Source organism: Mus caroli, chromosome 15 (genome assembly GCF_900094665.2).
Source record: "Mus caroli chromosome 15, CAROLI_EIJ_v1.1, whole genome shotgun sequence".
NCBI lineage: Eukaryota > Metazoa > Chordata > Mammalia > Rodentia > Muridae > Mus > Mus caroli.
In genome coordinates this window covers 90,320,784-90,343,078 of record NC_034584.1, presented here as the reverse complement: position 1 = coordinate 90,343,078, position 22,295 = coordinate 90,320,784, and the positions used below count along the sequence as shown (strand labels likewise).

General features: G+C 45.9%; 1 protein-coding gene across 3 annotated transcripts in view; it reads left to right on the top strand.

The window, feature by feature from the left end:
• The window catches only part of Slc38a1 (solute carrier family 38 member 1), a 71,818-nt gene that overhangs the window by 36,225 nt on the left and 13,298 nt on the right, over positions 1-22,295 (top strand). For all 3 annotated transcript variants that reach the window (XM_021183413.2, XM_021183411.2, XM_021183412.2), the window contains exons 5-8: positions 17,305-17,378; positions 19,405-19,497; positions 19,759-19,840; positions 20,851-20,933. In XM_021183413.2, the coding sequence (XP_021039072.1) occupies positions 17,305-17,378; positions 19,405-19,497; positions 19,759-19,840; positions 20,851-20,933 (332 nt within the window). The remainder of the gene's footprint in view (positions 1-17,304; positions 17,379-19,404; positions 19,498-19,758; positions 19,841-20,850; positions 20,934-22,295) is intronic.

Genomic DNA, 22,295 nt, shown 5'->3' with positions numbered 1-22,295 from the left:
CTCTCTCTCTCTCTCTCCTCCGCCCCTCTCTCAGTCTGAACCCTCTCTTATAGCTACAATAAAAACCTCCTCTCCAGCCACACCTAGGATCGGTCATAGCCTCCTTTCATTCACTTCCTTTATCACACAGAGGGGAAAATGATGTTTCTAAACAGTTTTTATTTATTTGCTAATTTATTAATTTGGTTAAGTAACCAATACATACTTTGCTTGAGTGGCTCTCTGTAACAGACTTAGTGCCCACAGGAAAGAAATTCTTGCTTATTCATCAAGGTGCTGAAACGTGCGTGCGTGTGTAAGGAATGAAACATTTGTAATTAGCTTTAGCTTTTTTGTAATTGTCATTTCCAGACTCCGAGTCTCAACCACGGGGTCAAAACTATGAAACACATTTAACCCAGCTTCTTATCGCTCTGGTATTTGAGCTGCTTAGGGGCACGTACTGTGTGCAGAAGCCATTGCCACTGGGTTGTAACTATCCAAGCTGTACCAAGGAACTGTTTGTTTTGGAGACAAGCAGTTAGCTACACCTTTCCTCAGAGTCAGTAGAAAACGCCGGCTTTCTGTTTGCATAAGTTCATCTCAGACAGTTAGGCGGAGCATGACAAATATTTTCAGTTGGTATTTGGTTAAAATGGACTTTATGGAAAATCTTCACAAGCCCTGACTTTCACACTCACTCTCGGGCGTCTGGGAGATCCCGCCCACCTCTGGCCACCTCATTGGCCTGCTCCATGCTCCTCTGGTCCTCTCAGTGGGAGCTTTGTTTTATTTGAGGTAGTGACAAAACTGGCTAATCAACACACACTCACACACGCACACTCACTCACAAATACTATTCAGGTATATATGTAATACAGAGTATGAACTAGGTGCCGGGTTTAGGAATAAAATTGGACAATATATTTTTCTGGTGTGTTTTTGTTTTTGTTTTTATCTGCACGAAACTGTGAACCTCTGAAGATACTGCAGACATGCAGAGGTAGTTACACTTTTGAGTTTCATTGTATGTCAAAGGAGGCATCCGCGTGTTAGCTCCCAGCTCCTCTTTCAAACATCGGTGCTACCTTAGGCAGCCGACGTGGCCGCTTTGAGATTTGGTTTTCTTTTCTGGACAAGGAAACTTCTTTAGGAATGTGTCAGAGCCCTGCTAATCCCTAAAGCCCTGTGACTTTTTCCAGCACTGTTACAATACTAGCCGTCTCTTTATTCAGAAATGTGTATTTCATCAATCTCCCTTTCTTTCTCCCCTGCCTCTCTTTTGATTTTTTTGAGATACAGGATTTTTTTTTAAAAATATAGTCCAGGTTGTTCTGGAACTCCTTCTGTACCAGGCTGGCCTTGAACTCACAGAGATCACCTGCCTCTGCCTCCCGAGTGCTCAGATTAAAGGGGTGTGCCACCCACCACCCGGCTTTCTTTTTCATTTTCTAAATTAAAATACAACAATATAGATATAACTTGTATTATACATTAAATATATAAATAATGTCGATATATTTTATTAAAAGAATAATTAGTGTTGTGTGTGCGATTGTGGAGGTCACAGGTCGCTTGTTTCTCCGCCTTCACATGGTCTGAGGATATGACTCGGGTCATCGGGTTTTGTGAAGCAAACGCCTTTACTCAGTGAACCATCTCACTGCCTCTGTGGTTTTGTTTTGTTTTGTTTTAAGTCGACCTTAATGGATCAGGTTATGTGTGGACACCATGTTATGCATCAGCTCCCTGACCACACAGCTTCTGTACCTCTTGCTCTGTGTATGGAGTCTCTGCACTCCCACAGCCACAGGGGAAGGTTCTGTTGCCAGTTCTCTGATTGAGAGTTAGAGGAGCCGATCCATGGAGAGACTCCTGGCTTGGGAGGGTCTTCAGTATTCCTGGGAATTCTCTTCCCTGCTCAGTCTCTGGTGCTCAGTATTCTATTTCCTGGTCTTTCCTTGCTGTTTTTCCTGAGACGGTCCTGTCTGAGGATGCTTCTGCCCTTCCTGTAGGTTTGATTGGCAGTTTGTGTAGCGTGGCTCTCTGTATCAGCAACAGTTTGCCCTCAGAGGCTTGAAGGGCTTGCTGTGGTGAGGACCTGGGTTCTTCTCACCCTGGATCTTTTCTGCATGGTTTGGTTCAGGTTTGAGTTTTCCTGGGCACGTACCGTGTCTTCGTTCCCACCGTCCTGCAGGTTCACAGTAGTGCCTTGAAGTGCGTTCAGTCCTGCTAGGCCCTTGAGGTATCCTTTTCATTTTTTTATTCGGTTTTATTTTGGGACCGGGACTACATAGCCTGGGCTGTCTTGACTCAATATAGAGACCAGGCTGGCCTTGAACTCACAGAGATCTGATTGCTGCTGCCTCTTGAGTGCTAGGATTAAAGATATTCGCCACCATACCTGCTCATCTTTATCATTTTGAAATCCATGGCCTTCCATTTGGGAACATTTTCTTATGTTATTACGTATTAATGTATCTCGGTGTATGTACGTGTGTGTGTGTGTGTGTGTTTGTGTGTATGTGAGTATTGTGTGAGTGAGCGTGTGTGAATGTGTTGTGTATGTGTGAGTATATCTGTGTGATTGTATGTGTATGTGAGTTAGTGTCTTAGTGTGTGTGTGAGTGGTGTGTGTGTGTGTGTGAGTAGTGTGTGTGTGAGAGAGTATGTGTGTGGGTGTGTGTGTGTATGTGAGTGTCTGAGTGTGTGTGTATTGTATGTGGTATGAGTGTGGTGTGTGAGTGTGTAAGAGTAACGTGAGTGAGAGTGTGCGTATGAGTGGTGTGTGAGTGACTGTGTGCATGAGTGTGTGAGTGTGTGTGTCTCTCACTATCCTTCCTGGCTGTCTGTCCTGTGCTCTGTGCTCGTTATCTGACCTCTGGGAGCTCTCTAAGCTTGCAGTATCACTTAGCTCTGGGTCACCGTCTTAGGGTGTTCCTTGAGGCGTCTAACACTAGTTTTGAGCAATTATGGAAACTTTCAGACATCGAGGGGAATAAACGTTTCATGTTCCCTTCCTTCCACAACTAGACTTGCTTGACCAACTCCACTCCCGGATTGCCTCGAAAATCAAGCCATCGCACCGCTTTATTCACAGACACTTCTGACTGACTCTAAAATGCAAGCACTCTAACGTCATAGCTAAATGTTAAGGTTCCTTACTGTCAAATACCCAACTAACATTCGAATGGCTCTGAATTGCATTTTTATATTTTTGAGGCGGTGTCTCACTAAGAAGCCCTCACCCTGTCTCTGCCCCTCTGATGCTGGGATTGCAGGCATACACCACCATGAACAGATAGAAGCAGTTGGGTTATTCCCATATGGTCCACCGGATGCAAATGACCACTACACCTTAAGTCTCTTTTAATCTGTATAGGTTCCCCACTTCTCTCCAGTTTCCCCATGGGATTCATTTGCTGGACGAACTGGGCCATCTGTCTCATGGATTTCCCTGCCGTCTGTTTGCTGTCTTACCCCTGTGCTCCCAGTTGACCTCTGTTCAGGGTGTGCCCTTTCATTTCGCACTTAAACAGTGTAAGGTAGTGCTTCCGGTTCAGCTCTGGTCTAGAAGGGGAAAATGAGGCCAAGTGGGGCCCAACAGTCTGCATCAGGCCTGTAGATAGTGTGACCCCTGAGATACTTGCAGAAGCCCTTCGCGCCAGGAACCACCAGTTCTGTAGAATGTGCCTCTTTGGCTGTAAAGGTTCTCCTTCCTGCAGGGCATGGCTGCCTTCTTTGTAAGACCAAGTGAAGGGAAAGGGAGAGGGGAGAGTGTCCCAGGGGCTTGTGTTCCTGAATGTTCGTTTTCATTACAAGCCATGCCAGTATTTCCTACCTTCAGACTGTTTCTGTTTTAAGAAAGGCTCTCACTATGTGTGTGTGTAGATAGGTAGATAGGTAGATGGATAGATAGATAAATAGATAGATAGATAGATAGATAGATAGATAGATAGATAGATAGATAGAGATAGATATATATATCCCAGGCTGGCCTCCAACTTGCAGTCATCCTGCCTCAGTTTCCTAAGTGCTAAGGTTACAGATATGTGCTACCATGCCTGGCTCGGCCTATACTGTATGTTGACCCATGTCTTCAGATTTTTGCCAAAACAGGAGAGGAACAGCTGCTTGTATTTATGGTGTATATGGTGTGGGGGGGGGGGTCTAGCAGCTTCTTCAAGGAAATTAAACACACTCAGCATATTTTTAGCCCACCCTCCCATTTCCTCTGGCTTCTTGGAATATTGGCAGCACCTCTGGGGGATTCTGGTGTGAACTAGATTGATCGTGTCTTTCTCTTCAGGTTCCTCCAGCTATCTATGTCTCTTCTCCCTCCAGAATGGACCTGTTTTGTGTGTGTGTGTGAGCACAATTTATTAGTAAGTAAATTAATACAGTAGAGCAAAGTCCTGTCGGTGACTCCACCGGGGAGCTGGAGTAAATCCTTGTATCCAATCTACCATTCCTAGAAAGATCAATGATTTAATTATGCTGGTTTAGGGATACTTGATGTAGCCAGTTGCCTTTTAATTTCTGAACAAAGCTAAGGATTGGGTAAACGGTGCTTAGTGTTGAAGGGATCGGGTTCCCCGGATGAAGCCATGAGAAATCATTTTATTCGATATGATACATATACTCAAAGAGCTAAGGAGGCACATCTAACTCCCGAGGCGGAGGCTCAGGAGGACTGGAGTATAAAGACTCAGAAGTCCCTCACAGAACATGAAACTTTGTAGCTTCAGGAACAAGGAAGCACTGACTTGTGTAAAGGCCAGCTGCCCCTGCAGCTGCTCGGAACCAGCCAGCAGTTGGCAGCCTTGGGTATCAGCTGCTCCGGGGCCTTGATCCAGCTCACTGGCCAGCAGGGAAGGGGCCTCCCAGGCTGCCCGGCTTCCATAGAGCCTCAGCTGGGAAGGCTCCTTCCTGTCGCCCTGGGGCTGGGCGTGGAGCTCTTCACTGGGTCTGGAAACTTCTTGGTGTGCTTTCTTTTTCTTGGATATGTTTCGGGTTCCGTTTTTGGACTAGCATAATGGCTGCCTTTACCATGTGCCGTACCTAACTCAATAAAACTCAAAGGAGTTCTGCCCTCTCAGAAGAAATCATTACCTTTTGTATTTTACTGAATTTGGGGTCCTTTTTTTAAATAAGCATTCCCCCATCTTCATTGTAGCAAAACTTAGAGAAGGGCAGGCAAGGCAGCCAAGCAGGTTAAGAAAGCCCTTGCCCCCCAAGCCTGCTGACCTGAGCTTGACCCCCAGGACTCACCAGGGTTAGAGAGGACCACCCTCTGCCCGATTTCCTCTGACCTCCTTGTGCATGTGCACTGTGGGGTGTGCACCTACCCCAACACGAAATAAGTCAATAAATACAATTTAAAAAGTTAGTATTGAGCAGAGCATCAGTATCAGTGGCACGCGCCCATAATCCCATCCCTCAGGGATGCCGAGGCAGGAGGATTACAAATTGGAGGCCATCTTGGGTTTTATATATATAGCAGGACCACATCTCAACAAACAGCCCCTATATACAATGCAAATCCGTACTGATATGGAACAATGGTGTCCATTTTCATTTTTTACATTTTCTAAATATTTTTGTTAAAATTTTATAGGAATTGAGTCTCTTTAGAATATATAATTTTCACAGTACTAAATAAATGAAATACTTGTGTACTCCGGTTAGACAGTAAACTATCCTTTTCCATGACGTTTTAACACATTTTACTATCATTTTAACAGCATCACTTTTAAAGTTATAGTCATTTTGAATTTTTTAAAAAATTTACTGAGCTGGTTGTGGTGGCGCACACCTTTAATCCCGGCGCTCGAGAGGCAGAGGCAGGAGTTCCAAACCAGCCTGGTCTACACAGAGAGTTCCAGGACAACCAGGGCTTCGAAGAGAAACCCAGGCTTTCACTGTAGAATGCTAGGATTTCGGATGTGTGCTTTTTCATCTGGCTTTTTGCTCAGGCTTCTTGGACTGAACTTAGGTTGTCAGCTTTGCACAGCATTTCTGTCTTCTGCAACACATCTCCCTAGCCCAGCCTTTAGACCGAAGATCTTGAAAGAAGAGCGCAGGCCCCTGATAACCTCCAAGATAGTAGTAGCGCATCGTGGACAGTGAGTTTGTAAGCCATCCTTTGCTGCCGTTAATTTTGAAACAGCATTGCCGTCTGCAAAAGTAATAGTTCGGGTTTAACTTAGTTGACTATAGTGTCAGATCTGTGAGATAAAGAGTCCCTGTCTTACTTGGGTAGTGACGGTAGAAGCAAAATAGGGAAGGCGTCTAATAGCACATGGTTCAAAGTGGCAGGGAAAGTGTCTAAAAGCACATGGTTCGAAGTGCTACGTAGGAGGAGGTGTGGTGATTGGTACCGGCCCCTAGGACTCCGGGGCTGCTATGAGAGGTGATTGAGTGTGCGATGCGAGTGCACGTGTGTGTATCTGTCTGCGTGGGTGAGGAACGGTGCAGTCACTGTCAGTAGCACCTGGCAGAGAAAGAACTCTAGTCAGCACTGTGTGGATAGAGTACTAGGTTAAAAGTCACTAAATCCTTATTGCCATTTACTGCACAGTAACCTAGATAAATATACAAACCACATTTTCCCGTTGAAGTCCCCACCACCAACACTGCAGGCTAAGTATTAGTCCCACTTAACCCCCAAGAACTAGTCTCGAAAACTTAACTGAGGCTTAGTAACTGAGCTAGAATCTAGGGGACCAGGGTTCCATCCCGACTTGTGTAATCCGAAAACACGGGACTTCACTGTTGTCACCCTCGGGAACCAGACCTGTTGTTAATGTATTAGAGAAAGCACAGCCTTGACAATAGATGTCGGTCGGTTACTGTTCCCTTCCTGGTGTGTAGTTCAGCTTTCGGGCGATGAAATCGATCGTCAGCACTCCTTGAATGATCGTTCCGAGGTTCCTTTAAGAATACGCTCCTCCACCAAAAACAAGGGAATGGGCTTTGCGGGGTCAGACTGTGCAGACGGCAGAGCTGAGACTTACGTCTGGAGCAGCAGCGGCCGAACTCCGTGCCTGAAGTCTGTGGCAGAACAATAAACCCCTCTGAGCGGCATACGGCGGTATGAGTTGCTTCTCTGTTGCTGTGATAAAGAAAAACCAACATGACTGAAAGGTTTTATTTGGTCTTGAGGTTGGAGTGTTGAGAGGCCCTGGTGATGCAGAAGTGTGGCTGCATGCGGACGGAAAGCTCACATCCTTCACCACGGCATGAAAGAGGAAGAGGCTTTTCTCTCAAAGCTCCCTCTCAGAGACATTCCTCTGTCCCACCTAAACCTCCCCAAATGGCACCACCAGGCTGGGGACAGTATTCAAATGCCCAAAGCTATAGGAGGCATTTCTCATTCAAAGCTACCATTGTCGCTTTCCCAGGCTTTGCCTGGCTTCCCCTCAAATTCAGTTTAAGAACTACCAAAGAGCCCTTTCAAAGATGTAACTGAACTTTTAATCATCTGGTACCGAGCTAAACACCATGCGATAGCACAGCCAGACAATACCCAGTCTACAACCAGAAAATGGGCTGCAAAGCCGTGGCAGGTCCACGAATATTATTCTATCGTTTAGAAGAGTCACATGGACGGAAGGAACTGTACAGAAAACTAGTAATTCATACGTATGTGACATTGGTATGTGACACTGTTGTAGGGAAACAGTGAATATTGGCTGGAAGGTCTGTGGGGACAACCTGTGCACATCTGTGTATATTGGCCAGAATATTTGAGTGACAGACTGAGCAACACTTCACCTAACTCCTCTGTTAATACATTCTAGAATTTGATCCACATCAGTCATTTTAAGAACATGTTATCCCCAACTATTCCTCTCTACCAAGACACGTTTGTGTGTGCATGAGTGCACATGTATGTATGGGTGCACACGTGTTGTGTGTATTAGGAAGCCAGAGGTCAACCTTGAGTGTCACGTTCCAGGTGTCATCTGCAGAGGTTTTTGCGACAGGATCTTTTGGTGGCCTGGAACTCACCAGACAAGCTGAGGGGTGAGTCAGAGCATCTGGCATCTGCTTGCCACTATATTCCCTGTGCTGCGATGGCTCACAAGCCACCCCACACATGGCTTTGTCTTATGCAGGTGCCAGGGATGAGACTCACACAGCAAGGACACTACCAATTGAACCATCTCCCCATCCCCAAGGCATTTGTGTCGTGCTTTTACACCACGCCCTAACGTCTGTACTTCTTCCCACAATTCCACCGAGTTGGAGTTTGCAGCACATTTTTCCAAAGAGCCATCTGTTCTTTTTAAGATCTATTTATTTAATGTTTATGAGTACACTGTACCTGTCTTCAGGCACACCAGAAGAGTGCATGGGACCCCATTACAGATGGTTGTGAGCCACCATGTGGTTTCTAGGAATCGAACTCAGGACCTCTGGAAGAGCAGCCTGTGCTCTTAACTGCTGAGCCATTTCAACAGCCCTTGACCCTTCTGTTCTTGAACTGTCATTATCTCTTCCGGTATATTCTCAAGGGGTCGGGGTGATAGAATGACACCTCCCACCGCCCCTGTGTGCCAAGGTGATAATTTTGCTCTAAACAGAGGATGGTGTTATGTGCTACACACATCAAAGTGATTCTTGTGACTGCTAGCTCATCTGTTCTGGGCACTCCTAGGACAAACATGTAGTATCAAAATGGAGACTTCGCTCTCCCAGATGGTCCTAGGAGGTCCACGGGTAGGCACATGCTCACCTCCCTTCTTGTCAATCAGTTACTTGTTTTTCAGAATTCTTGGAGTTCTGGTTGCCGTTCCTTAGGAATGATCTGAAGAGAAAAATGTGCTCTCTCTGGCAGCAAAACCCGCTGGCCTCAGAGGCCCTTGTTTGGGAATAATGACACTTGAAGGGAGAAGTCACACATTGGAGCTTGCCAACCTTGTGAATTCATGTAGAAAGAACAGGGCTAGAGCCATTGCCCTCTATTGAAATTCATTTGATTTAGAAGCTTTTCAGAAACAGAGAAATGCTCACAACAAGGGCCTGTTTGGTAAACAGAGAGGGCTGGCCAGCATAGGAGATGGCTGCCCGAATCTTGTTTTCAAAAGTTCAACTCTTATTTGCTTAGCTTGGGTTAAGCCTCTGATAAAGGGTTCCCAGAATTCAGTCCCTTTGGTCTCAGAGAATGGGAGCATGTGTGTTTGTGTATGCCTGTGTGCACCATGCGTATGCACAAGAATTCACCTTGTTTATACTTGGTTGTCGGTGGTACAGGTTGTATGCAGAGGGCAGTACCATGGCCTCTGTTTTGTCCTTAGTTTACAAGAGACAGCTATGGGATCTTTGGTCTTCACCCCGTCAGTCAGCTCCACGGTGCATAGAACGCTTTTCTGTTCAGTCTGACTCACAGTAGATAACGGAACACATCCGCACGGCAGCCCAGGTTAAATACCGTTCAGAGATGGGAGTTTGCAAAGCTAACTTAAATTTCATCTTCCAGAGCACTGGCTGACTTAATAGAAAGGAAGTCTGATCCAGTAGTCCAATTAGCTTTGCTTTGCTCTGTTAGATGCACATCGTTAAAGATCACCATCCATCAAGGGGTCAGCGCGCAGTGGCCAAGAGAACAGCTTCACGGTCACTATCCCTGACATCTGCTTTTCAAAAAAAAAAAAAAAAAAAAAAAAGCCATAAACTATGCACGATTTTATGGAATTCCAAGGATCCTGTTTGTCATCTCCATTTTATAGATGAATAAACTGAGATTCCCAGAGGTTAAATAACCTTTCTAAGGTGACACTAAGCTTTGGAGGGTTGGAGAGGGCGCTGGGGGCCATATCAGTTGGGCACTTCATGTCTGCTTCTCATCTCTGGGCAAGCAGAGTTCCCATGGAAACGGAGTAAGGGCAGACTTGAAGATGGAGCTTCCCATCCAGCAGGCTCTGGGCACTTGAATTGAAACCCAAGTCTCGAGCATTTCACTTGTTACAAAGACTTTTTCCTTTTACCAAGAGTTACATCTTCCAAGGCCAGAAGTGGGTAGCGGGACATGATTTAAATGGGTAAACATCTAGGTTTAAAGAGAGAGAAGCCAGTCCTCCTTGTAGGGTGGAGGCGGATGGAGGGCAGTGTCAACATTTACATAAGTCCCTCACAAAACCACAGCCCTCGAACCTACTGGGGGCGGGGCTGGGGGGAGTGGAGACAGGAAGTGGATATAAAGAGCAGCTCTGTAACTGGTACAACTTCCTCCGCCAGGCTCAGGCCTCCTGCAGAGGTTCTATGTTTGCAGGCCCGTCTCTTTTAAACGCCCCTTTCTTTGTAGGGTAATATATTAGATCCAGACATCAGTGAGACGTATTTTGCTTTCTAGACAAAAATAGCCAACCAACCTTGGGGCTAGTTCAAGATAAATTCTTTCCTGAAAGAATTTAGACTTGTCTACAAGGAGACAAACGAAAGGTGCTGCTGTATGTATAACTGACCCTTGCCTGCCCCCAAGGCAGCCTTTTAAAACTGTGGCTTTCCTTGGTCCGGATCCTAGTTCTCCAACCCGTTAGCTCTGCCGTGTTGGGCATACTCTGTAGCCACTCTAGGCTTCAGTGACGTGTGAATGGGCACAGGGATGCTAACACTGAGTGAAATATGAACAGTGCTCAGGAGAAGCACTCCAGAGTTTGCTTTCACTAGTAAGCAGTAACATGGTTTATTAACTATTATTAATTACACAGACAGCCCGTCAGGTGTATAGATGGGTAGTGTAAGAATCAGGTACCACTGAGACATAGGCTAGGCTCGGCTTCACAGATCACTGTGGCAGGTGTGGCCCACAGACCACCAGCACCAGTGTCTCAGGACCCCCCCCCCATAGAATTCTCATCTCATGGCAGAGTCTGGCTGGCAGGGCCAAGCTCTCTGTTCTTCAGAGAGAGAAAGGTGCGAGCTTCCTGCTGTGCGGCAGCCCCAGCTACCCCCCACCTGAGCTACTTTTGGATTCACAGCTGTGGCTGCTGTTTTATCTCCCTCTCTTCAAGGGCTCAGCTGCTGAGGTGGGAGTGTTGCAGGCACTTGGGCATATAATTAGACCTTTCTAGTCCACTGTCACCTCCCTTAAAGAATCATGACATACTTGTTGGTGATGGTGGCTCAGGAGTACCTTACAATAAAATCCCCCAATTTAAAGAGCAAGTCTACCCAATTATACTTGCGACATCATCACCACGATTGTGATATAGAATATTTTAATAGAGATAGAAGACTTTAATTGCCTTAAATATTCTAGTTCCTTCTGTTGCTGCGTCTTTCCGTTTTATTCACATCAACTTGAACAGTCGTGTTTAATATGTTATCTATACAATCTTTTTAAAATGTGTTCGTGTTTGTATGTGTGTCAGGGGTGCACATACACGTCTGTGCATGTATGTAGATGGCAGGTGTAGACACTGGGTGTCGTCTACCGCAGTCATTCTCCTAGTTCTATATGAAGGTAGGGTCTCTCATTTGAACACAGGGCTCACCGGTTCAGCTAGTCTGGCTAGCTAGGTTGTTTTCCAAATCCCATCTCTGCCCCTGGAGCACTAAGGTACTAAGGATTCCCACCTGGCAGTCATGTGGGTTCTAGAATTCTGAACTCCCAGGCCTTAGGTATTAGCAGGTTATTCACCCAACCCTCTCCCCAACTCCTGTCTATACAATCTTTGCACACTGTAGAAGTCTAAACAACAATAGGACTGTCAGTAAGATTCAACACAATAACATATGCTGAAGAGATGGCTTAGGGGTTCAGAGCACAGTCTGCTCTTCCAGAGAACCCTAGTTCGACTTGAGGACCCATATTAGGCAGGTGACAATTGTCTGTAATTCCAACTCCAGAGTATCTGACACCTCTGGTCTCTCCAACACCAGTACTAACATGCGCATACCTACGTACAGATATATACATAATTAAGCATAGTAATAACAATAAACCTCTTAAAACATAGTTTAAAGTGTCTAGGGACATGGCTTAGTTGGTAAAGCACTTGCCTCACAAGCTGAGGATCCAAGTTCAGTTCCCAGGACCTGTTTTTGTTTGTTTGTTTTTGTTCTTGTGTTTTGAAAAAGTGTTGTGGTGGTTCAAGCTTGTAATCCCAGCTCTGCTGGGGGGACAGATAGATCCCTGAGACAACCCCTATGGTTGTCCTCTGACTTCACATGTACACACAGGCAGGAATGCGCGTGCGCACGCACACGCACGCACACGCGCACACACGCACACACACACACACACACACACACACACGATCATTCAGAAGATTGTGGAGGGCAGGTGTATCCCCCAAGGACTAAATGTGAGAATATTCTTTTTGTGCTTCTGAAGGGCTCGAGCAGCCTCCTAGAATAAATGGATAAACAGCACATTTACATACAGTTGCTGCTGGACAAAGCTCCAGCTTTGTCCTTCGCAGTCACAAGACGAGGTCAACCCTTGAGGTAAGTGTGACCAGCCTGGTCACGGGACTGTCTGAGGCAGATAGTTGTGTCTTGATTTTACCAAGATAGCAGTGTAGTCTCTCACACAACTTGCAGACAAGACCCTAATTGTGAGTTCTCTGATTCTTAGCTAGTTTGTATGTGGGAGTTGAGCATGAATAGATGAATGAAACCATCAGCTGCCTGACCTGTAGTCTACTATGAAGACTCGTAGTGAAGCACTAAGACAGGAGGAGGTTTCTGGCTGCTGGGTGGAAAGAGGATCTCCATCTCCTCAAGAGAAGGGAGATGGGCTGACTATTGCCTTAGGGCAGGCTTGCGTGTAGAAATGAAGGGTGCCTCCTGCTGAGTAGACAGGAGTCACAAGACAACAGGTGACCGGCCTGTCTGACCTACAGGTTTGGGCTTGCGTAGTTGGCTAATGGGTGGCCATTTCAGGTGATCTGACTCTGTTTCCCCACCAGTGGTCTGGAGAAAAGAAGGCATACGGCAGACGGGAGCAGAGGAGGTGAACAGTATAGAGTAGGGAGGACTAGCAATTCAAGAGGATTTCCGAGCCTTGAGAGATCAAGTGGAACACACATACGTGTGGAGTTTTACACTTTGATAGACAAGATAGAGCGGGGTAAACTTAGCCTAATCTCAACAAAACAAAACCAAAAAAAAATGAAGAAGTTGTTACGACTGCCGGAAAAGTTAATCTCAAAATGGGTTGTATTTTTAAAAAAGGTGTCCAACTCAGAAAATTAAGAATCCCGTCGATGCTTTGCGCCCTTTAGACAAAGTGACAGCATGTCTTTCTTTGTGCTGGACCCAGGACACAGCCCTTGAGGTTGGCTGTTTGTTGTGCAGACGACCCAGATAATCACAAGATGAACAACAGGTGGGAAGGTGGGAAGAGGTTAAGCCAGAGGGTGGGGCAGTGGGAAGGAACTGAGGAAGGCCCAGAAGTGAAACGAAAACCCAGATGCAGAAGCCAGTTATAGAAATGGAGCTAGCAGGGCTGGAGAGATGGCTCAGTGGTTAAGAGCACCGACTGTTCTTCCGAAGGTCCTGAGTTCAAATCCCAGCAACCACATGGTGGCTCACAACCATCTGTAATGAGATCTGACGCCCTCTTCTGGAGTGTCTGAAGACAGTTACAGTGTAGTTATTTATAATAAATAAGTAAATAAATCTTCAAAAAAAGAAAAAAGAGAGAAAGAAAGAAATGGAGCTAGCAGATAGCCACCCAGCGTGTTCTCCATCAGCCATTGCAGATGTGGATGTCCACGTTGGCACAGAGCAAAAAGGTCTCCTTTCTGCGGTGAGAGATGTCAGGCAGAGTCTTTGAGATTGTGCTCTGAGCCAGGAGTCTAGAATTCTGTTTCCTAAACAGACTTCTTGTCTAGAGAAACAAAATCTCCTAGGATATTCCTGTACCACATCTTAGGGGGAAGACATTCTTTATTTTTGTTTTGGGATAGGTTCTCGTTTAGTGTAGGCTAGCCCTGAACATGCTAAATAGCTGAGAGTGGCCTTGAACTCCTGATCTTCCTGCTACCTACTCTCAAGTGCTGGGACCCCAGGCTTGTGCCTTCACATCTTGCTTCCCACTCCACATCTTCTGAAGTGTTATGAACACAAGGATTCTTCAGAGTCCTAGGTACATCATCTAGCCACCCCTTCCACCTGTCCATGTCTAGTTACACTGTAGATCCCTTGGCAAGGATGACACGAGCTTAGAAGACCTTGACAACCCAATTACCACCTAAAATGCCTCCATCAGCAGCCAGCTTTTCCCTAGTGATTAGCAGTGCGGAAGCTGCAGTGATCTCTGGGTGGTTTTGTGTCTTTGCAGGAAACCCTGATTACATGTTCAACTGTTTGGACAAAGAGGGTCGCTGTTAGCTTGAGACCCAAGTCTTCCGATAAGTAGTCACACACACTTTATTCATTCTCTGCCTTACTCCTCTTGGCTCCCTCTTCCGGGTGTCACGGTCTTTGGTTCTTAAAGCATCTCTAACTTTAAACTACCCTGGGTTTGTTAGAATCAATTAGACAACATGGAGTCATTCTAAAATCTTAACAGACAGGTGCATTCTGCTAAATTTTGTGCTAGATTTTAGTGTAACATATAGTCTTGGAGTTTTCACATCTACAGTTTGCTTTTTAGTGACCTGATAGAAAAAGATAATTAAAAAAAAAAATAGGTTATGTGTATGGGTGCTTTGTTTGCCTGTATGTCTGTGTACCATGTGTGTCCAGTGCGTTGTGGAAAGCCAGAAGAGAGCCTCAGAACCCCTGAGACTGGAGCTACGACTGGTTATGAGCTGCCGTGTCCTCTGGGGAATGAATCCTGGTCCTCTTTGGATAGCAGCCATTGCTCTCAATCTCTGTGGCCCCAGGTTTTGTTTTATGTTGGTTTCCAGTTCTGGATAAGAAGCTCTGGCCAGATGTGGCAGCTCATATTTGAAATCTCAGCACTCAGGGGACTGACACAGGGGGTTCATGGGTTTGAGGCCAAAGGAAAAGGGGTGTGTTTGGAGAAGGATGAAAAAGAATCTTTAGAGATTGGATGGTTTGAGGCCAGGACTACCGGACACTCCATGTTGTTGACTGCAGGGTGCTGTGTTGTGTCGCCAAAGGTGGAAGAACAGAGTCACTTTCAATCCGCTGTGTTCAGGGGTGGGAAAGACGGGAACACTTCATTCAAATCTTCCTTGATCAGTATTTCTTGAGGTATGTCAGGAGTGTTCTTGCCTCTGCCATTGGCTTAGAGAACACTGAGTATCATCTACAGAGAGGTGGGTCCCCAGAAGGGGAAGGGAAACCCTGTGTGAGAGCCTGTGGGAACCGTGTGGTCCTGGGAGCTCTTCAGTGGATGAGAGAGTACCGCAGCTGTGCTCTTAGCTTGTGTGCATCAAGTTATTCTGTAGATGGCAGGGACCAGCTCCTCTTGCTAGATGCACCTTCCTCTTACAAGGCTGCAGGTTTCCTTCATCACTTGGGTCTGTGGGTGGAATGTCTGGGAGGGAGTCCAGGTTACCCTGTGCCTTGGGGCATGTCACGGGCTTATAGAAGTTGCCCTTGATGGTCAATGAAACTCAAAGCTTGTTTCTTCATTTTTCAACATGTGTGTGTATACATGTATGTATGTATATGTGCATGTGTGTATATATGTATACACACACGTGTATATATATATGTGTGTATATATATATATATATACATGTGTGTATGTGTGTGTGTGTATATATATATGTATATATGTGTGTATATGCTACAAGACTGTCTGGTTCTTCCTTTTCTAACACAAGTCAAATCCTGTTCCATTACAAACTACTGGATTGGCTAATAAACACTTGCTCTGAGTAGCTTCCTGCCCCTCAATCAGAATAGAACACAAAGGACTTCCCATTTTCATCGGCCTCCTCACTCAGGGACCTCTGCCAAATAAGTATAAATCTGAATGCGCTTTCTCCGTGATCATGAGGGGCCTCAGTTTCCCTGGGTCAGGATGGCTTGGCTTCTAGAGTTCCGATTTACTGTTCTTTCTCCTGGTGTTTGCTTTGCCTCCGCGGAGCTTGGCCTTCCTGTTTCCAGGTCCGTTTCTGGAGTCCATCTGTTCTGGTGACCATGAACTCCCCTATCCATCTCTCCAAGGTAGCGCAGTTTGCAGGGGAACCAGGGCTGCAGAATCAGGGATAGCAGCCATTCTGCCCTGTGTGGGGAAGACGAGAGAGGCCAGAAGAGGCAGCCTCCGGCCCCAGAGCCGTAGGCCCACAGATGTGCAGTGGGGGAGGTCTGGGAGCCTGAGCTCACAGAGAACCAACCGCCTGAGGTGCCAAGTGCCTCTCAACACTCACCAGAAAATAACTGCTTTTAATTACACTGAGGCTAAAGTGGGACCAATTTACGCAAGGCATTGTTCCTTGTGTGAGGAAGTCAGAGGTTTTGTTTGTGGACTAGAGTTCTCCTTTTTTTAATTAACAAGCATTTCGTTTTTCAGTTATTATGTTTTAGCCAAGGACTGTAGAAATCATCTGTGTACGCACCCACGACCCTTAAACTGCCATTTCTTGAGAGAGGTCTGCTGATGAGCCCAGTGTACTAAAACAAAGACGTGGGTCTGTTCCCATGTTGTCCTCGATAGTGGGAAGCCCCCACACGTGAGAGGAACCAGGTGCAGAGAGAAAGAAAGCAAATCAATTCACAATACTCGGCCTGAGGAGTAGCGTCCGGGGGATAGGCCACATCATCTGGTGTACCTTTGGGCTGTGCACAAGGGATCAGAGCCAAGCAGTTCTTCGGAAGTCACACGATCACTCACTTGAGGCCACCGACATCTCGTTCTGCCACCCTGTCTGCAAAGCCACCTCCTCACCCGGATGTGACCCGACAGAATTCATGCCCTAGGCTACAAAGCCTTTCTTTCATGACCTGATCTTACAGCCGCGCCACCTAAATGTCCTCGTGTAGCTGCCTGGGTGTTTAATTACATCGTAGGTGCTGACTGGTACACTCGCTTAGATTCCGGGAACATTTCATCCGATAGAAGAATTCTAGCGAGGACTTTATTTTATTTTATTTTTAGTATAGAGTAGAGTTTATTCAGGACATGGGGAGGGGGAGTTAAGAGGGTAGTAGAGGCAGAGAAAGGCACAGAGAGAGGGAGAAGAGAAGTAGAGGCCAGCCATGACCATGACCACGTGGAGAGAGAGGGGAAGAGAATGGGGAGAGAGGAAGCCAGAGAGAGAGGCAAGAGAGCTCTAGGGAGGATTTTAATTAAACAGGCAGCTACCTTTAGATGCTAACCAGGAGGAGACCTTTGCCCTTCCAAAATGTTTTCACTAGATAATACAATTCGATTTATTGTCTTTGCTATAGGATCCTTCTGACTTCGGTGACACTGCTGTCTATATATTCAATAAACCTACTATTGATCTGTTCCAAGGAAACCGGTAAGCTGAGATGTTTGATGATGTTGAAGGCGGGATGCTCAGGACAATGTCCGTTGTGCCATTTTGCAGTGAGCTCTCCAGTGTACCTGTTTTTCTCGTTTGAGATGACCTTATTTTAAAGGCTCCGCTGCTTCCGTTAGGCCTCTGTAAACCTTGAACAAAGATGCAATGTTTTTCTGCGGTAGGCTCCAAGGTCTTAAGTAAACAGACCTTTTATTCTCTTTGTGCATATTCCAATGAGAAAATGTTACTCCCAAGGTATTGTGGGAGTGAGCTCGCTACCAAAGACGTCAGGTTCTCTGGGCAGTGTTAACACCTGAAGTGTTTATTTCCTATTCCTGGGACACTGGATTATGTTTGTAAGAGTTTGACTTTTACACTGGCTAAAGCCGCCTTGGCCAGCTGCTGTATACGGATGACTGGAATGTTCTGTAATAAATTCAGGGTCTAGTCATTATCTAGCTTAAACACCAGTCTCACATGAGGCTAAGCCAAGGTTTAATTATAGCCTGACCCAAATCGCTTCTTGTGAACCTTTCGAAATTGTGAGCTGCCATCAGGAAATATAAACGTTTTCTTTCACTTATTTTTGGTGGATTGGTTTAGAAATTTACTATTTATTTAAATGAGCTGGTTGGCCACTTGAGAATTTTGCTACAGCCAAAATTCTCTTCAGGCAGATTTCTCTGCCCCTTTCTTTGGTCAGTTTTGTGTCTTTGAACTATATTTACACTTGATGAAAATTCTTGTGTAGTGACTAGTAGATGTTCTAAGTTTGCTGTTACTTTTAAAGCAGGAGGGATTAAAGGGATATCACAAAGATACTTCTGTTACATTTTGCAGAAGTGTTTGACCATTTCGTGCATTGATATAATGAATTTTAGTAGTTGTGGGGGCACCATTTTCCCTCTTTCTGCCCCTCCCCTTCCCACTGGAACCTTCCTTCCTTCCTCACCAGGTCCTCCCCTTTTACTTTTATTTATTTTTTAAAGATTTATCTATTGTTAAATGTAAGTACATTGTAGCTGTCTTCAGACACACCAGAAGAGGACATCACATCTCATTACGTATGGTTGTGAGCCATCATGTGGTCGCTGGGATTTGAACTCAGGACCTCTGGAAGAGCAGTCAGTGCTCTTAACGCTGAGCCATCTCTCCAGCCCCCTTTTGTGTATGTGGCCCACTGAGTTTAATTCGTTTCATGCATAGTGGGAGATTGTTTACTGGAGAAAGGGCTGTTAGTGGCTACACCACTCAAGAAATGACCTGTCCCCCAACACCCATTCATTGCCAGTAGTCCCTCAGGGAAGCATGGGACATCGTGGGTCCTCCCCTGTCCAGCCTAAAGTCTTCATGGGCCCTGTACCGCCGCACAGGACCGGTGCGCTCATCAGCCTTTGTGCTGTGAACAGGAGACGACACCTTGCCGCACCTCTGCTATCCTCTGGCTCTTCACTCTTCCCAGCCTTTCTTCCTGACATTTCCTGAGCCCAGGAGGAAGTAATATGATGCAGCTTTCCTATTGGAGGGCAAGCTCTCCGCTGTCACTTTTTCTCAGCACTTGGGCCCGTCCCGTTGCTACTGTCTGCGTTAACCATGGCCAGCTAAAGCAAGAACCTTCCCTGATAAAGGCATTACTATCCTCCTGTGGTGAAGGAGGGCTGGGGTTAACGTATGGGTGGGCTTCCTGCTTCTAGCAGAAGATAATTCTGTTAGCCTAATCCGTTCAGGTCTTTAATACCATATACCAGATCCATGAATAAGATTAGCTACCGTGGGAACTCCCCCAAGCCTCCCAGTATGACTTAATCTTTACTTGTAATATTTCTGAAACCTGCTTGACAACGGAGAAACATAGGTAGCATGTGACATTTAGAGTCAAGGTTCAAAATGACAGTGGCTTAACCCCGCCAGTGCCAGGGTTTGAGCTTGAGACAGGCACAGAGTAACGTCAAGAGTAGCCCTAGCTGTCTTGACTCTCAGAACCTTGTCATCTCGTGGACTCTCAAACTCAATTTGCAAACAGGCTGCATGGTGTATGAGAAGCTGGGAGAACAAGTCTTCGGCACCACGGGGAAGCTGGTGATCTTCGGAGCCACCTCTCTGCAGAACACTGGGGGTAAGAAGAGCGGGCTTCCCTTGCGTGACTTGGCTCTGTGCGGTTATCATTGGCTTCTCTAGCGCTGGCGGCTGGGCGTCCACATGCGATTTAACGCAATCCGAGCAGCGAGTGTCCTTGTTGCTTCTGTGGCGCGTGGACAGTAGAGCAGAGGCAGGGTCAGACGTCACCTGGGCTCGCAGAAGGTGGGCCTGGGAGCAGCTGCCTGGTAAGAAGAGCTGTGGTGTTGCCTTTCTAAACTTGTTCTTGTTTCTCCTCCAGCGATGCTGAGCTACCTCTTCATAGTAAAAAACGAACTTCCTTCAGCCATAAAATCCCTCATGGGAGAGGAGGATGCGTTTTCGTAAGCTTCTGAGCCTTTTCTTTTCTCGTTTTTCGGGTGTGTGGCGTAGCTTAACTGATTGCTTCGTTGGTTCTCAGGGGTCGCACGATCAGATAATTACATTATGATTCATACCAATAGCAAAATACAGTTATGAAGTAGCAACGAAATAATTTTATAGTTGGGGGTCAACACATGAGGAACTGTGCTAAAGGGCACAGCATTAAGAAGGTTGAGGACCGCGGGAAGGATGACCAAATTTTGTTTTATGAAAGTTTTAGAAATAAAATTTCCCTAAGTTTGTTGTTTTTCTTTTGGGGGGGTTGAGGTGGGGAGGAAATATAAATAAATGAAAGATAGGAAGGTGTGTATCTCTGGAATCATCTATCACCTGAAAATGGTAGAGCCTGACCCTCCATATCTGTGTGCTGTGAAAGAGAGCACAGATAGGATGTTTGAACCCAGCAGTACTGCATGCAGAGAAGAGAAACACCTACCTTCTCTTAAAGAAAGTTCCTGGCAGTTTGGGAGAGTCTAATGATGAACTTACATCATTAAAAATGTAGCTCACCCTAGGGAGCGCTGCCAGCAGCATTTGGCACTACATTATGTTTTGCCCTCTTGTTTAAGGGTCCTTGTCAGCCTTGTCTCCATTTCCCTTCAAGGGAAACTGTAGAAGCTGTAGCTCTCCAAACCCCCGCCCCCTGTTGTATTCAAGGTCAAATTCAAAGGATCTAGGAGAGAGGGTGGCCTACCTGTGTCGACTCCTTTCTGGCCATTATCATACAAACAAAACAGAAAGAATTTTCTCTTTAAATGATTGATAGGACAAGTTGTAACCTGACAGAATGCCCCATGCGCAGTTGGCTTTGAAGCCATGATTCATAAATAATTCATAGGAATGCTACATTTAGCCAGTGGGGGAAGCGGGGAGCCCCTTCCATCAGTCACATGGGAGTGAGGCGACTAGTAAAGTCCCGGTGGGATCCACCAACGTCATTACCGTAACCTAGCCGTTCCCTGCCTTCCAGAGCCTGGTACGTTGATGGCCGCGTGTTGGTGGTGATGGTGACCTTTGGCATAATCCTTCCGTTGTGTCTCTTGAAGAACCTGGGTGAGCAAAGAAAGATCTGGCCTTTGTCATGGGCTGTCCAGTCCCCGACGAGTCGGAAGAGGAAAATGGGCAGCTTTGCTTGCGTTCATTAGGATAGAGGAAGTGGACCATAGACTGGAAGTGTCAACATGAGATTAAGAGCATGGTGCCGCTCTCTGAGAAGCCTTTTCACTGAGCTGGAGCGGGGAAGAGGAGGCCCTGGAACCAGAGTAGACCCTGTAGCATTTTCAGTAGCACAACTTACAGTCTTCTGTAAGAAAAGCCCAGAAAATGAAAATCTCCTGCTAAGATGTGTTGTGTCGTGTTGTGTTTTGCTATTTGTCTTGTGGTATTGGGGATCAAACTCAATGCCTGATGCGTGCTACCCAAATGGTCTACCGCTGAGTTACATCGCTACTTACTGTGAATTCAGAACGGGGTCTCCCTATGTCTTCAACTCAAGGACTTCTAGCTTTTGCTGGCTTGTGGTTTTAAATATTCTGGTCATTTATACTTAGAGAATTCAAATCTGATAATCGAGACAAAACAGAACTGTTAGGAGTCACTTTTCTGTTTAGAGAATAGCCAGGCTTAGTGGCTTCGCCCATCAAAGGGAAAGTTTTAAAGATTTAAAAAAAAAAAAAAAAGACAGACAATCTCCAAGTCATGCATTTGATTTTGACATTTGTTTTTGTGCTTATATTTGGAGACAAGAGTGCTGGGGCTTTGGGAATTTCATACAGTGCATAATGAAGGCAGGATCCCATCTGTCTGAAGGCTCTGAGTTGCATTTTTAAAATCTGGGCTAATTTCAGGCAAATTGTGTATTCAATTTCTTCCAAATATAGTTACGAGGTTTGGGGGTTGTTTGTTTGTTTGTTCGTTTTTATCCTGGGTTAGCTAAGATGTGTCAGTCGCTTGCACAGTGCCTATGAAGTTTACCAGTAGGTTTTTCTTAACTCCTTATCCCTCTGCTCTGGGTTTTTGTAGGCGAGTCTGCCCCTCTGGTTATGGTAAGGGAACAGTCCTTCCCCAGGGCTGAGAATAATGCAGGTCCTGGGAGGCCATGTGCCATTATGGAGGTTGAGGTGACCACCTTTTCCAGGCATTCCGAGAGGCATAAGATGCTCAAATGCCCTATTTCAGCCCTTCTCAACCTGTGGGTCATGGCCCCCTTTAGGAGGTCAAATGACCCTTTCACAAGAGTAACATATCAGACATCCTGCAGATCATATATTTACAATGTGATTCATACATAACCGTAGCAAAATTATAATTACAAAGTAGCAATGAAAATAATGTTATGGTTGGGGGAGGGGGTCACCACAACATGAGGAACTGTGATAAAGGGTTGCAGCATTAGGAAGGTTGAGAACCACTGCT